The sequence below is a fragment of the Carettochelys insculpta genome, chromosome 11, assembly GCF_033958435.1.
Source record: "Carettochelys insculpta isolate YL-2023 chromosome 11, ASM3395843v1, whole genome shotgun sequence".
NCBI lineage: Eukaryota > Metazoa > Chordata > Testudines > Carettochelyidae > Carettochelys > Carettochelys insculpta.
In genome coordinates this window covers 34,481,383-34,498,224 of record NC_134147.1, presented here as the reverse complement: position 1 = coordinate 34,498,224, position 16,842 = coordinate 34,481,383, and the positions used below count along the sequence as shown (strand labels likewise).

Here is a 16,842-nt window from a genome sequence, read left to right as displayed (position 1 = left end):
AAAGTTACCAGGGATAATGTCTGCAGTACTGCAGCAGGTGCAGGGTTCTTTGCTGGAGGAAGTGTATGGGGAGGAGTGGGCAATATAGGAGGTAGGATTAGAGGATTCACTGCCGGAGCTGGGGTGTTAACAGGGCAGTGGGACTGAAGAAAGGAAAGTAGAGATATAGGGAGCAACATGGAAGAGTAGAGGGGAGCAGAGTTGGGAGCATTGGAGAGGTTGTGGGGCAATGTGTGTGTGTGAGGTTTGAGGGCAGCACAGGGCCAATTGTGCGGCAGGTTTAAGAAGGGATATCACAGGGCAGGGGGTTTTGCAGTGAAGATAACAGTGGATAGTAGATGGCGGCAGTATGAGACATCAGAATGTGATGGGATATTAGAACAGTGGAAGTATTGGGAATATTGAGAACAGTGAGGTGGGCAAGTAGTATGGGAGACGGGTGGGTAGGAGAGTTGGCAACTCTGCTGTGCCATGCTCAAGATTTATCATAAATCTTCTGAAATTTTATGTTTAAAACCCTGGTTCCTGGGGTAAGTGCCTGTGTAAAAATCTTAGCTTTCATTTTTTGGGAAAAAAAGTTTCTATCCCTAATGATTCTGGAAAACAGCTGGGAAAAAAATGACCCAAGTGCACCCTAAAGGCACAAAATACAAATAAAAATAATGAACTAGGTATATTTCGTTTTTAAAAATCACATGATTTTTAAGCCAGTTGCATAATTGGAAGGGGTCTGAACACCTGAAATTGCCTGGGCAAAATTCAGTGTTTATATCTTTAGAATTCTGACAGATTAAATCAGTCTATTTTTAAGCATTTTATTTTTTATTTAAATTTTCACAGTTGTGGGTGTCAGACAGTGGGGGGAATGAGTCAATAATTATTTAATGATAGCAAACAGCGTGATTTCCAAAAGTTAAACCTTACAGCATTAAAACACCAGTGGTAAAAACAGAAAGTAAATATCCCTAAACCAATTCTCAAAAGTTCTTAAGAAGCATTTTTCCTACCTTGCTTCTCTATAAATTTCCATGATCACCCCGGAAATATTTAACTGACATCAACCAATAAAAATCGAACCCTTCCAATCCCAAATATGGGGTGGGGTGGGGTGGGGGGCGATGGGGTCAATAGAGGCAGTGGAGCCCTGTGGGTGCTTTTGGGGGACAGCAGGCTGAGGGGGACTAGGGAAGAGGGTGGCAATGGGGTGCAAAAAAGGCACTGCTCAGAACCCAACTTTCACTTGTCCTAGCCCCTCTAAGCCCTCTGTCCCTTTATCCCTGCCCCTGGACAGCCCCTTTCCCTGCCTTAGGCCTTAACCCCATCACTGCCCTAGCTCGAACTCTCAGGGCCCACGCATAAGTTTTGGGGCCCAGCACAAACCTGTAGCCCCCCGCCATACTATAACACAATGTGCAACCTGCGCGGGCTCCAGTGCACTCCGCCCACTCATGTGGGGGCCCTGCCTATCCCCTACGCTGCCCCAGCCCCCTCACTGCCCCTACCCCAGCCGGGCAGGTACGCAAGAGCGAGTCCTCCCCGGCCGCAGGGCGAGCACCCCGCCGGCAGGGGACGCCGTGGGTTGGGCTTGCGGCGGCTGCCAGCTCGGCCGCTCTTGCTCGCCCGGCCGGCGCGTGGGTCGGGAGCCGAGCCGTCATATGACCGTGGCACGGCGAGTACGGCAGCGTTGGCCTTGGCCGGAGCTGCAGCTGCAGCCTGCGAGTCCGCGCCCGAAGGCTCCTCTTGCCCGTTCGCTAGTCTCGTAGTGCCGGAGAGTCTCGGCCCGCTTCGCCGCCGCCATGCTGGCGCTGCTCTCCCGCCTGCTGGACTGGTTCCGCTCGCTCTTCTGGAAGGAGGAGATGGAGCTCACCCTGGTGGGGCTGCAGTACTCGGGCAAGACCACCTTCGTCAACGTCATCGCGGTGAGCTCGGGCGGGCAGGGGGTGTCTTGGCGGGAGGGCGCCCATGGGGGCGGGGTGGGGCTCTCTGGGCCCGGGGGAAAGGGCGCAGTGGTCAGGTCCATTGCTTATGGTTACCATATTAAGAAAAAGGCTGCCCCTGAGAGAGACTGTATCTGTCTCTACCAGCCCACGTTGTATTAATGGGGTCTAGTATATGCAATACACTAATACAACCTGAGCTGGTAGATACAGATATAGCCTTTTTTAAAGGCTTCATATTTTTTTGACAGTTCAAATATAGTAACTCTGCCCTTGGCCAGTTTCCCACGGGGCCTCGGGGGATGGGTGTGGAGTGTGAGGGTGTAGGGGTGACCAGTTCTCTTGGCCCACCTCCCATTAGGTGAGGTGAGGGTGGGGCTCTCTTTGCCCTGGAGGGTGGGTCCTGGGGTAAGTGGAGTAGGAGTCATTCAGGTCCTTTGGCCTGTCTCCTACTGGGCCTGTGCGTGGAGTTCTCTGGCTTTTTGGGGTGGGTACTGGTGTGAGGAGGTAGGAGCCATCTAAGTTCTTTGGTTTCCCTCCCACTGGGCTCGGGGGTGGGGGTGCCTCTCTGTAGCATGTAGGTAATGAAGGGAGAGAGTGTGTAAGAAGGAGTTCAGGTTCCTAGGTCTGTCACCTAGTGGTTTGGAGGGATGGTAAAGGAGGTGTGTTGGGATATGGTTTTTCTTTAGATTGCGTGAAGAAGGTTTCTGGCAGTGGTTGGGGGAAGATTTGTTGCTTTGTCTATGGGATTGGTGGGTGGCGAAGGAGAGGGCCATCTGTTTGAGCAATCTTTGGGCAGGTCTGGGAACCTAATCCTCAAAACAGGAGGTTGCAGGAGAATAGCAACCTGGTTGCTGCATTATTGCCAATGGAAATCTCCACTCAATCGGGTACGGAGAGCACTGCTTCTTACCTGCTGCTCTAAAGGCTATGGTACAACTCCGTTATTGAGTAATGAGAGGTTGATAGTTATCTCTGAGTGCGATTTGGTACCCACCTGTCTGAGCTTTCATTTGGTTTGTAATTAGTGATAGTCTATGACCTCTCCAAATCTCTGTAATAAACAGTTCTTGTTGCATTTTACAGTGTCCTACCTTGCATCCTTGCAGTTGGAACACACAAGTACAATTGCATTAAATGGATATTTTGTATTGTGTTTGGGGGGCTAAAATACTGTATGTAATAATGGTGTCTCTATAGCTGATGATCCTTTCACACACTTCCTTTAAACCTAAGGTTGTTGTGAGGGCATCTCCAGATTAGAACTATAACTACAGAAGGGTGCTTTGTGTACTAACAAATATAGCATGGCTTCCTTGGTGTGTCCACAGACCCTCCTATTGACAGACACATGCTTGAGTTAGCCATAGCTTTTTCCCATAATTTTAGGGTGTCTTCCCATGTTAGTATGTCTAGGTAAACTATACGAACAACCACAGAATGTGAAGAGTGCTTTCAGTCACTTCTATTTTATTTCTATTAGTCTGCCAATAAACTGCTTAAAGCTGCTTTCTTTGCCTGTCATGAAAGTCTTGCTACTGACTGTGCATTTGCCCATTTCTCCACTCTGTTGCTTATTCTCAGCTGTTAAAAGCATTCTGATTCCAAAAATCTGTACCTTTTTCTTGTTAATAGAACATTTCAGGACATACACTTTCTGAACAGCTGAAGAGAAGTCTCTGCGTGGTTCATTATTGTGCTTTGATGAATTCACTAAACCAGTTAAAAGTTTGTCTATCTGATGTTTTTGTGACTCTCACTGAGCAAGGGACAAATTGAATGAGTTGCCTGGATTACTAAATTGCATCCGTTTACTTCCACTCAACTGTTGGTACCCAATACTGCAGTTAGGAAGGATCATATGACTTGGTTAGTTTTCCTTCACATGCAATAACGGGCGTAACATAGTTAAAAGCACTTACAGGGGAGCTGAGGCAGGAAACCAGTTTTGATCTGAGGTGGATGTGGCAATTGCTTGATATATTCAATAGCTGAGTGCAAGGTGAAGAAGCTTATCTTGGAATAGAGACAAGACAACTTTTTGGCTGCACAACAGTGGGTACGGTGGTTCTTGTATCGTTGCACAGATTACATTGTGTGCGCCATTAAACTTGGACAGTCCTCACTACTTAAACTACTTGCATCACCCTTCTGCGAAAAAGAATTTTCATTGGCACTGTAGCTGTTTTTAAAAAAAAAAAAAAAAATGTATTGGGACTTTCAGATAGCATATTCACCAGTTCCAGTAAACCAGATTGTCCCTGTCTGTACAAGCCTTAGTACTCAGCTGTTGGGCACTTCCACAGTCTTGGTGCATTTCAGTGTTTTGTTTACAGTTCACTGATTGTGGAAGGCTTTGCTCAAATCCATGTTTATATTTTACTCTGTGTGTGCATACCACCTGATCAAAGCTTTATTTGACCAACACATTGGAAAAGAGATTTTATCAACTTTTCAACTTGCAGATGTTATTGAAGAATTTAGGTCTTTATATTAAAGTGATTGTGACTTTCTCATGTTTTGACAGTTTTATGTTGCCTAATCAGGAATGTCACTTTACACAGTATTAGCATGACACCAAGTTAAATAGGACACTCCTGTTGTTGGGTAACACTTCCTCTTTAAATTCAGCCTCTGTCCTGTTGGTTAAGCACATCATGGGACGAAACTTAGTGTTTGGGGAGAGAGGCTTCTTTTTTTCTTGGTCAGGAAGGTGGCGGTTCTAAAAGTGAAGCTCTCAGCTTTAGCCTGCTGAAAGCAAAAATATTAAAATGATTGAACAGATTAAGACAGACCCTGCAGTGCTTGTTTTTTTTTTCCCCGTGTGTCAGAATCCTCTCTGCAGAAGGCCAGAACAACCAAACTTTGAGCAACAGGATTAACCTCCCGAAAGTGGTAGCTTGGTGACTTTTTATTTGGGAGATATTTGACCCACTAGGCAGAGTGGCAGTTCTCTTTTGAGCCAGTGCTGGCCAATTGGTGATTTATTTTTAATTTTCTTTCCCTCCTACGAACTTTCGAAAAGAACAATCCTGTGAACAAGTAGTGCTCTAAGGTGTACTGTGGCAGGAGTTCGTGATGATTGAAAGGACAAATAGTGTGTAACTGGCTGAAGTGGTAGAAGTACCCCTTACTGGGAGAAGAAATGTTAAGTAAACACTTTCCATCTCTAGGGCAAAAGGGTGTACCCTGTGTGTCTAATAGTCAAAGATCAAAAGAATGTAAATCTTAATGAACAGTTGCTTAATCTTTGGCTTTTAAGTGCTGAAACTTATAGGAGTGAACACTATGACATTGCTGGCACAACTGGGAGTACTGAGAGAATCAGAAACAGTTGGGCTGTGCCAGAACTGCTCCATGTTTCCTTCTTTATCTGACCAGGTAGAGGTCAGCTTGCTCTTTTTCCAGCAGTGCTACACACAAGTTTTGAGATTGGTTGAAGCATTTGAATAACTCTTCATTACTTTGGGATGCCATGGTAAAGCCACAGTCTAAAATATAACAGCCTGTTGTGATCTGTGGTTTGTTTTGTAGATATGGGGTCTTAGCACTGATTGCATATCCAGTGTTTTTTGCATGGCTTTGAGAAGAGGGTGCATCTTCCATATTCTCTGCAAATGTGATCATGTTTGTAACCAGGTCCCTCATAATTCTTTGTAATGTGGGTAATGCATGAAGGTTTCTCATACCAAACAGGTTCCTATAATTTCATTAGGTGAAATGTTTGGTGACAGTTAGTATTCTGCTTATGAGTCGATGGCTAATCATGCTTAACCTGGAAAGTGCATCAAATAAAATAGGTCCTGTACCAAAGCAATATAATGGAAAAGGAGGGATGTTTCTTATAGTTAACAGCTTCTGTCAGTGCTACTTAGTCTTTTGGTACAGTGGCTCAGTGGGTCTTCCTCACTAGGTGTATAAACTCAGATTCAACCTGTTTAGTCACAAGAGTTTATAGCTAGGCTTTACTATAAAATCCTTTTTTTTCCCTCCGATTCCACTTTACATTTTCTGCTTCACATGGTAGTTAAGAAGCAGACAACTTCTACGAAGGTTCCGCTTAAGCCCCTTTAGTTAGATACTAACATAATGAATATAGTTTTCCGTGTATATGAGTAAACCTCACAGGGGAGGGAGTCATTCCATCATGGGGCCCATACTTTCCAGAATCTGAAGAGGCTTATGGTTTTTAGATGTAACATCTGCTGTGGCTGTGTAATCAGATACAATCTAACTGAACTGGCCTTGGATTTTAATTGGAGTCTACTGTTTTCTGTTCCCGAGACACAGAAGCCTCTTTTGCACTAACTCCTGCTGACTTCATCACTGCAGCAAGTGTTTGTCAACAGTTTATCAGGCTTACTGTCAAAAAGCTGCAAGTCATACTGCTATTATAACTGAGTGGGCAACCAATCTCTTTAATCATGTGACACAGTTGAAACAGAAATATTTCAAGTGAGCTGTTTGGATTCTTATTGAGCAAAGCCTGAAAGTCTTGAACTAATTTATGGTAAATATAGGTTCTACACTTCAGCTTCCAGAAGCTAATCTATGCATTGCATTTTACAATAAAATCAAACTCTTGTCTGAAGCCTGACTGATATATGATCCAGCTTGTTAATACCAGACATACTTGTCAAATATTCGGGTCCTTGCCTAATAGTAACCAACTGTTAATAAAAGTATGTACTGTCCTCTTGCTAATGGTGTAGTTTAAAGTATATTCAGGCACTGAAAATCTTTCTCTTATGGGCCACGTTTACACGAGCATCTTCTCCCATCAAAGCTAGACTTTTGCCAGGAAACAAAAGCATCTACGCAGCAAGTGCACTTTGTCAACAAAACCTGGCATGTCCGCCAATAGCTTGATACTGCTCCCTGTTCAGGTCTAACACCTCTCTCAACAGTGTTCTGTCTACAAAACAGATTTGTAGATGCTCAAGGATCCTTTTGACAGACAGGACTTTTGGTTCACCAGGCAGCCCTGTTTGGAGAGCTTCCGGTCAGCCGTTCTGTCAAGAGAAGGCTGGGCAGTCTGACTGCTCTTTGCCAACAGAGTGGATTGCCCTTTTGATCTGCTTTTATGTGTGGATACGATCTGTTGACAGATGTTTTGCTGGGTAATCCCTTCCAACAGTTACTTCTGTCTACGCAGGCTTCTCATGTAGATGTGGCCATGTTTCTGCTGTCAGTGCAGAATGAAGATTACTAAACAGACTATCCCTTTTTTTTCCCCTCTTCCTCCTTTTGTGTTATATCCAAAAGATAGCAGCCTTATGAGAAGACTTAAACTTGTAATAGATTAAAGTCCTCTTGCAAACATAAATGTTAAATTATTTGACGGTGTTACTTAATGAGACTCTTAAGCTTCAGTTTCTGGACACTTTAAACTTTTTAGACTTCCTTTGAACAAAACCCAAATAAATAGAGATAATATTCCACAGTGTCTCACTCACCCAGTGAGTTGATCGTACCTTGAATGTTCTACAACAGGGCTGGACAAAACATGGCCCCTAGGCTGTATGTGGCCTGTGCATGCAGCAGGAACCTCCAGGCAGGCTTCCTGCTTGCCCTGCACACTGCTCAGAAAAGGCGCTCTGGTGCCCTTTTATGTCCTAGAGCAGTTGTGAGCCTGGAAGGAGAATGCTGGCTGTGGGCGCCCCCCCAGCATGGGACACAAACAATGTCATTGGCTTGCTTCTGGCTAATGGAAGCTTCATTTTTGAAGCACAGGCGGCCTGCAAAGCACCCTTTCCCCTTCCCTCAGGCTCATAGCTATTCAGAGGGCACATGGTCCCTGTTTGTGGCCTGGCAGGCAGGAAGCCTGATGGGGAAGGCTGGGACTTGCCCATGTAAGTTTCCTGGCCAGAGCCTGCCCCTGGCATCTCAGCCTTTTTCCTTTTGTCCAATACCCTCCCCCCCACTTCTGCCTTCCTACCCCACATAATCCAAAACCCCTGCCCCTCCTCCTGCACCCATACTCCCTCCCAGACCCTGTACTACAATCCCCTGCCCTAGATCACAACCCTCTCCTGCTGCTCCCCATCACAGCCCAAACCCCCCTGCACCTCAGTCTTATGCCCCAGGCCACAGTCTGCTGCACCCAAACTCTCTCCAAGACTCTGTCCCCTGTACACCAATCTCTTATCTCAAGCAACTTTCTGCACCCAGCCTCTGTCCTAGACCCTGTGCCTGCTCCATTAATATCATTGAAGGGTGTGGCCCTTGGCCACTTTCCAAATTCTTGGAGTGACCCCCCCCATCAAGAATTATTGCTCACTCCTGTTGTACGGAGAATGGTAGTAACCATGAGAGAGTCCCAGTTTGTGTGGCTCTTGGATAAAATGCATATCCAGGCTTCATTATGTCATTCCTTTGAGTTGTACTACTTCTAAATTTGTTTAGAAGACAGTTTATGAGCACTTTCTAAATCCCTTGAGGTTTCTGCTTGTTTCATCTCAAGGAGCTGCTTTGCAGCCACGTGCAAATATTGCTGAGCCACAGAGAGAATCTCTGCACTGTTCTCCTTTTGCTCAGTTTTTCTATCTGTTACATGTTGGTCATGCCAATTCATTTTCAGCACTGCTTCCAGAGCTGAAGAAATGGATCTGCCCCATGAAAGCTCATCCTAATAAATTATTTTGTTAGTCTTTAAAGTGCTACATGACTGGCTGTTTTGTTCAATGGTAAAAGTTAGTGAATAAAACCAGCTGTAGCTGTGTCAATCAGTAGCTTCACAAAGCAGTTCTCTAGCAGCTTAAAGACTAACAGTATTATTTATTGGGTGATAATCTTTCATGGAACATACCCACTTCAGATCTGGAGAATTACTGAGAGAAAAACATCTAAATTATCTTACACATTTTAAGGACAGTTTCCCCACCTTTTGATATTTGTGGTGATGGCAGACATCCCACTCAATAGACCCCTGCAGAGGTTTTTTACCTCACCCCCTATTTAGCTTATTCCTCATTTTTTTTTTTTCTCTCAGTAATTTTCCAGATCTGAAGAAGTGGGTTTTTCCCACAAAAGCTCATCTAATAAATAAGATTATTAGTTTTTAAGGTGCTGCAGGACTGCTTGCTTTATTTTGTAACTAAAACCAGCCCAGCTTGATTGCCAAGTGTCATTACTATGGCCTCATGTAAAGATCACTTGCCAAGTGTTTGCTTGGATGGGGGTTGTACTCTGCTGTTTTGAATAAAAGCAGAAAATTGTAGGGTGCGATCTAAATGTCAGAAAACGACCAAAGCAAGAATAAATGGCCTTGGTACCATCCTAATGTTACCCTTCCTTCAGCTTCTGGACAGTGCAGTAGTTTACCTTCAGAACCAAGTGTTCCTAGCGATGAAGCAAGTGTCCACACTTAAGCATGTGGCAGCTACAGTTACCTATTCAAATATCTGAAATGTGTTGTGCATACTATCACTAAGTCTGCTAGCTGATACTGGTCAAGCATTCAAGATTTCTTTAAAGTGTTCCAATTGATACTACATAAAGTAGTGTGTTACTTTAAAAGGCAATGATAAAACTGTAATGGCATTGCCAAAAGAGATCTGCTAAGTTTCTGTAGTCTACAACAAAGTAAAAATATTTTAGAGAGTGCTTCAAACTTGAATACAAGTATTGTAGATTGACATTTATTTTTATTAATACTACAAATCACCTATCAAAAATTAAAATGAGCTGTTGAAGCAGATGCACGGAAAAGCAGCTCTAGAGCTATACGCTATTAAGATGCTATGCTGGAGTTTTACGTGACATATAAGAGTGATCTTCAGACAAAACACGGCATATCTAACAGGAAGCCAATGTTCTGCATGCAGTCTGCTGCCTGTCGTTCTGTTGTTAACAGCACTGCATATTATGGAGGCTTCCAGCCCTTAATTGGTGATGGAAGTGTTTAGTAAATGGCTTGCTTAACACACAGGCTATGTCTACACTAGCCCCCTTCTTTGAAGGGGGCATGGTAATCATTAGTATTCTCCATTCAGGCTGAAGTGCTGCAATGAATATGCAGCATCTCATTAGGATAACTTTTTCCCACAGCAACTTCGAAGTGCTGCCATGCTGTGTAGCCATGGGCACTTTGAAATACCCATGCAACTTCAAAGTGCCCTTACTCCTCAGAATTTTTAGTAGGATTCAACTTAACTAATACCTGTGAGACTCTCAAGTGTAAAATAGTGTAGTGCTATGGCAAGTAACATGAATCTCTCTTCGCAGTTAATATGTCTGATTATATAGTATAAACCAAACTTTTATTTCACTGTGTTTCAGTAATTAAGCATACAATCATCATATTTTCCTTGCTGTGGTAAGGAGCACCTCAAAGTCCCAGCTTTCAGAGAAAAAAATTGTTCTAAATATCAATTTCCTTTTGACACTTTTTCCTTTCCCCATCAGATAACACCAGCATTTTTTTTTCTTTAGTTCATGGAGCAGCTGTACAGTGAGACTGAAAAAGAAATTGAAACTGCAGGCTACCTCCTGTGTATCCTGTACAGTTTTCTCCAAGTTCTGATTTAGTTTGTGGGATAAAAACTTATTTGTTTGGGAGACGCTCGTTGGCTAACTAGATGCTCAGTTGTAGTAAAAGTGATGTTTTGAGAAGCCTTGCTGAAGGACAAAATGTCTAACAAGTGTGGTGTTAATGAGCACTGAAAACAAACACTAGTGTTAGACTCAAGGCAGCATATCGTGCCTGCTGTCCTCCAAGTGATACAGCATTCATCAGGCTATATAAATGCCACATTACGCAGCAGCCAGATCCTCCTGCCTCAATACTGAAACCTTAGATCACACATTGCAGAACATGTCACCTGCTTTGCATTATGGGCTTAGAACATGATCTTGCCAATTAAAACTACTTCTCTATTGCCATCCAAACAAAATTCACTGCAAGTATGAAGTAAAAGGCAATTTTTTTGTTGCCAAGAGGGTGTCTGGTGCAGGAGTGGGAATGATAATGAGCAGCCCAAAAAACACTTCAGAACAAAAGGCATTTTTTCAAAAATTCACACAAGCTTGCACTGTCAGAATGATTAAGCTACAATTAGTTTCTTACATGTTCTGTTAAACATCAACATATATATATAATCTCCAGTTTTTTAAAAACAAATCTATTTGGTATTTTTGAATTCCTTAAACAGAAGGTGCCATATGCCTCTGACAAACAATATTGTCATCCCTCAAGGCAGGTGTGTAAATTCAAGGTCCTGTTTTCTAATCTCAGCATTAGAATGTGATGTTCGCTCTAGAAGGTGCAGCAAATTCATGCCAGTTGTCTTTCAAGAGAAAGTTGAGGTCTTACGGTAACCTTTTCTTTCATTCTTGTGCCTAGATGTATATATTGAAGGTCTGTGATTGATGGCCACTTCTGGTGGAGAAGGACCCAGGCATTGGCAGTAGCTCATATGTTCAATCAGCCCTGTGTAGCGGTGATTGGCTTTCCCCAGTTTGGGGAAACGCCTATAAAAGAGGCTAAAAGAAGCACCCTTCATGTCTTCTGTCATGGCTCTGTTAATCATTGCTTATTGGAATGTTTGCGCTGTTTTCACAAGACTTGAACTGAAAGACCATGAACTGCATAAAGAAGCCATAATTGTTTTGAGTGGGTCTAGCAAACTAGTGTTGATATTGCAGTTCTCGGGAGATGTCTTGGAAACCAGGTTACTAAATAGCAGTACACTACTGCCTTTGCTGAAAAGGAACCAGTGCTACAAGTTGTCAGATTTGCTGTCAAGAAGTTTGTCCTCTGTGCATGTACCCCACCAATATTTCAGTGAGACAAGCAGGCTGACGAATATTAACTTAGGAGCCATCTTCAGAACTTTTTTTGGTCAATCTACAGAAGTTTTTGCTGTTTGGAGTAGTCAGGTGTCGTTCTATAATCAACTGGTACAAATATTTAAGAATGCTCCCATAAGGAGCAGAGGTGCGGACTTGCTGGCCTTGGTGATTTCAGTGCCAGCATGGGTAAGGACTGGCAACATTGGGGTGACACCTTTGGCCAATATAGCACAGGTAGTTTCAGTGAAAATGGCCAGCATATCCTTGAGCTGTGAGCTGAAAGTCTTGAATACCTATTTGTGGGCAGCAGCAGCAGGATTACAAGGAGGTATCCCTGCTCAGGACACTGGCCGCAGCTTGACCTTATCCTGATCATGGCAGTATACTGTTCTCAATCACTGATTGCAACACTGCTAGGTCCAAGTTCATTAAGGTCAAACTCCACTTGTATCTTAAAGATTCCTCCTGAGAAGACAAAAGGCAGGCTTTGCCTGAACATTCCTAACATGAAGGACTCTGAATCTTGTCCAGAGTTGCAGTGTGCACTAGTGTGTTTCTGAAGACTATTAACTTGATTCGCCGGAATCTGACACCTTATGGGAAAATTTAAGAATACAATACTACAGTCAAAAATGTCTGGGACAACCAGTCAACAACAACTGGCTGGAAGCAACTGAACATCTGCTGCTTCCGTGCATAGAAAACAAAATATAAGCTTGCCTAATTTTACTTCAGTCAACTAAGTCCATGCTTTACTTCAGTCCTTTATGCTTTATTCAAAGAGGCTAAGGCTGTGGTCCACAAAGCCACCAGAGAATGTGCCCAAATGTACTTGTCAAGTGGGACCTTTGTGGGACGTATGAGGGACGAAGGATCTCTTTGATACCCATTTAAAAAAAAATAAATAAAACTACTGCAAACATGAAAGCAAAAAGATGGTCATGACTGACAGGTAAGAAACTTGACCAGTGGCCCACACTGTTATAAAAATGGCTACTCAAAGGATACCATTATTTGTGATCCTGCCTTAGCTGTTATCCCTCCAGCTTGCAAAAATGGCCCAAACATCAAGGCCAGGAAAAAAAAATTTGGGGGGGAATCAGAAAGATGGATCACCATGCCTAGGAAAATATCAGATACTTCCAGAGCTACTGAAAGGCTGGTGGAGGGGGAAGCATGCAAGCAACATCCCCACACTTCTGAGCTTGCACAGATGAAAGCAACATATCAGAGACAGATGGCAGATTATACTAAAGAGAACCTGTTCTTTGACATTGCATTTATCTCTAAGTTACTGGATTTACAGATCATAAGTTTAGCAAAATATCAAGAAAACAGTTGCAATGTCACAGGTGATCAGTTGGTCATGTCACCAGTATCCCATCTAAAATCTACAAATATAATGAAGATCTCGAGGGTGTGGGTCACTTCTATCTTAAGTTGAACCCATTCACTTAGCCTTGAAAAGGCAACAATGTCAAGCAAGGTCTCAAATTTGGTACTCCCACTTGACACATGGGAGAGTGAGTGGTTGTGAGCAATAATATTGAGAAGCTGGTGCAGTCATTGAAGAGAGCCCAGACTGATGCCCATAAGTCAGCCAGAAAACCGCTTATGCTTCAAGTCCACACAGCAATGGATGTTGTACTCGTTTTGGAAAGGTCTGCCACTTACATATGAGCTTCACTGTTGTGTTACTGTCCAACGCCATTGACTGACTTTTGTGTTTCCTTTCCCCTGCAAGGGACTAGATGGCCATAGTAAAGTATCAGTGTGGTGTGTTTTTTTAATCTTCAGATAGTTCTTACTTTGAGTACGTTTGCCTGACTACTTACTTCATTTAACGTCTGCTTTATGTGGATTATGTAACTGTATTCTGCAGCCGTAAACTCAAACCAACCATTTCTCCATATTAGGAGTATGTAATCTCTGCAGTTCTCTCTCCCCCGCATCCCCCGAGGGTGAGGGGCATAGCTATGGTGCAAGATATCTCACGGGCTTGCTTTGTAGGAAGAAACTGCTGCAGGGGATATTGTGCACTATCAACACAAGCGTTTAAACGCTGGCTACCTCAGTGGTTTAAACCAAAAATATTTTCAGCAGAATAACTGGTCTTGTTCTGTCCTGCATGGTAGAACTGCTTTAAGCAGATTGAAGAATCCTCAAATATCATTCTAACCATTCACCTGATGTAACTATGGATGATTGTGAAACTTGTGGAAAAGCTAGGAAATAGTCCAATAAGGTTGCTCAGGTCGTCGATACAGGACAACTTCCACCCCCCAATGAGTGGGTTTCACTTTGTCGACAAAGCAGCATTCATATGTGCACTTGCTCCCACCCTGCAATGAGTGGGTTTTGCTTTGACAAAGCAGCATTCACATGTGCACTAGCTGAGGCAAAACCTCATTCGTGGGGGTGAGGGGGGATCCATGAATAACATGTTTTTATTGAACAAGTGTAGACAGTCTCAGAATTAAAGTGAAGCAATCTTACGCAGCCCACAAGGCACATTACAAAATGTTGAAACACAAGTCAGAAATGAATCAACTGCACTGATACTTGTGACTTGCCTAAACAAGTCTTGCCCTTTAAACCAAAACTAGGGTACAGATTTGTTTTAGAGACTCAAGTGACATCTAAGGTGGAATAGGTGCTTTGGACCTTCATCTGAGGTAAGAGCTTGCTGCTGGCATACACAGTACTGAACAAATCGATCCTACCCAGAAAGCTTACGATCTAAAGGCAAGAATAGAAGACTAGTCTAATGGCTGAAGTGCTTGATGGAATAGGAGTGTATTTAGAAGCATCTTGGAAGAGAGGAGAGGCTGTAGCTTTTCAAGTATAAGGCATCCTGAAATTACATGGGGTGTAAAGGACTAAAGAAGCAGTTATGAGAGGGTTGGGTTGGAGGATAAGGAGCTGAGGAATTGCATTACAGGACTGTGGAGAGTTGTGAAATTCCTGCACCTACTTGCACAGTACCTCAAAACTAAGAAGCCTTGCCTTTTTTTCCCTAAGCCACTGACAGAACAAAAGCAGTTGGGTTGAGACTGAAAATAACTGTTGATGGCTTGAAAAATCTGTAGCTTAAATCTCCACTGACAGGGCATCTTATACATTTTTCAAATTCACTTTAAATTGCCAATTGCAGCAACTGTCAAATTACAAAAGCACTTCAGAATTATGCTGTAAAAAGGCCATTAGCTTTTCTGGTCATAGTTTAAGTCCCAAAAGACCTCAATCAGTATAAATAGAACCTGTAAATTTTACCCTGGTTCATTACCCATGTTTCCCATTCATTCATCTGTCACTTAAACTATACCTTTATAGGCTGGTCTCTTCATCTGCATTTCAGAGTTCAGTAGTAAAGTCAACATACAACACCCTTTTGTAACAGCAGAGGTCTTTCTGTGCAGTAAGATGACCAAAGATGAGCTTGCAATAGTCTGTTTTAAAAATCAACTTAAGTAACAATGTGTTTGCCATAGTTGCTGGACCTCATATGAATCTGGTTTTGAGCTTTCCAGTGCCTTTAGTCACTGGTTCAAAAATGGGTGCATGCATTGCAGGGATAAATGACTGACCTGTGAGAGGAGCATTACTCTGAACCAGGACAGAGAGGCATAAGGTCTGGTGGTTGTTTCTTTTCACGCCTACCTTGTGAGCCATGTTTAAAGCAGTTTTAATGCAGTTACTTCATGCAAGATTACAGATAAGTTTAGCTACTTAAGTCAGGGTTATGGAAAGATGCATGCAGTCTTGTGGCAAGATGCACTTAGAGATTGGATAACTCACAGTAATGAGAGCCTTCACATATGAGATGTGTCCCCAAGAGCCATCTGACTTGGTTTGGTAATAGTGAATGCTGATCCATTTTGCAAACCTGCTACAGCCAGTATTTCAGCAGAGAGACCTGAGTCTCTGGAAGAAGACATTTACTTTTGCAGTGATAAACACTTAGTAAAGCTGAGGCAAAACAGCTTGGAAGAAATCTGTACTATTGCCACTTTTGTGGGTTTTTTCCCAGTCTTTCGTTTAAAGAGAAAAGGCCTCTAACTGCTGGTACCACGTAAAAGAGCTGCTTTGGTCAGTTCGGGCTAACACTACACATAAAAGTAGGAACTACATCATTGCTGTAAAAGAGAGCCCCAGTTGACACACACATCAGGTGTCGTGTAAGACAGTGACCCATAACTAATCTTTAATACTAAATGGTAAGGTGCAATGGCATGAAGATTCTCAAATCTTCATTCACCCTGTAATACTCACTTGCTGTCACAGGCCCTGACACGCCCCACTCCCACTTCCTGAGTACTACAGAAATTGTGCAATTTCAGATGCTGATTTTGTTTTCCAGGAAGCTCAGAAGGCTTTGCAAGCTCTTCCAGTTTCCATCTCATTGCCCCACGGAGTTGAGGCATAGCTGCGTGTAGCCAGTGCCACTGGAGTGGATGCCCTCTCTACATGTTGCCTCACTGAGTTATGTAGTTCAGGAAAAAGATGTAGTACAGAGTCATGCAGGCGGTTCCCATTGTACATAGCTACTAGACAAAGTTCTATCACAAGAAGTGCTTGTCACTCTTCTTTAAGAGGTGTTTTTTGTTTTTTTTTAACTAAGACATTTGAGTTACTTCACATGGCTTAATGTAAACTAAACCAGAAAGGAAAAACTTGCTCATTGGACATTTGTTTTGATTTGTTTGAATGAAACATTTCTTAAGCCTGAGGGAATGTGTGAAACTGTGATTGGAAATGAGAATTAATAGGCCTCCATATAAAAATTGCTTCAACTATAAAATCTCTCATCTGAGGATGAGTAACTTTTTTTACACCTGAATTGTAAATGGCGCCAGTTCTGGGATTATACATTCTCTCCTTCTTGTGACAAGATCTAATATACTGTTTTCTATTCAGTCAGGTCAATTCAGTGAAGATATGATTCCTACAGTGGGATTCAACATGAGGAAAGTTACAAAGGGTAATGTCACAATAAAGGTATGTCAAGAACATTCTGCTCTTCATGGTGGGTGGGTGCGGGGGGCAAAAGCGTTAAGTAGCTTTTAAAGGGATGCTCTCAGATTAGACCATTCTCTAAAATGTAATTATAGAT

General features: G+C 42.9%; 1 protein-coding gene across 1 annotated transcript in view; it reads left to right on the top strand.

The window, feature by feature from the left end:
* Window positions 1–1,775: 1,775 nt before the first annotated feature.
* ARL8B (ARF like GTPase 8B) overlaps window positions 1,776–16,842 on the top strand; it is a 39,826-nt gene continuing 24,759 nt past the window's right edge. The window contains exons 1-2 of the mRNA XM_075004812.1: window positions 1,776–1,919; window positions 16,647–16,727. Coding sequence (XP_074860913.1) covers window positions 1,797–1,919; window positions 16,647–16,727 — 204 coding nt within the window. The 5' untranslated portion in view covers window positions 1,776–1,796. The remainder of the gene's footprint in view (window positions 1,920–16,646; window positions 16,728–16,842) is intronic.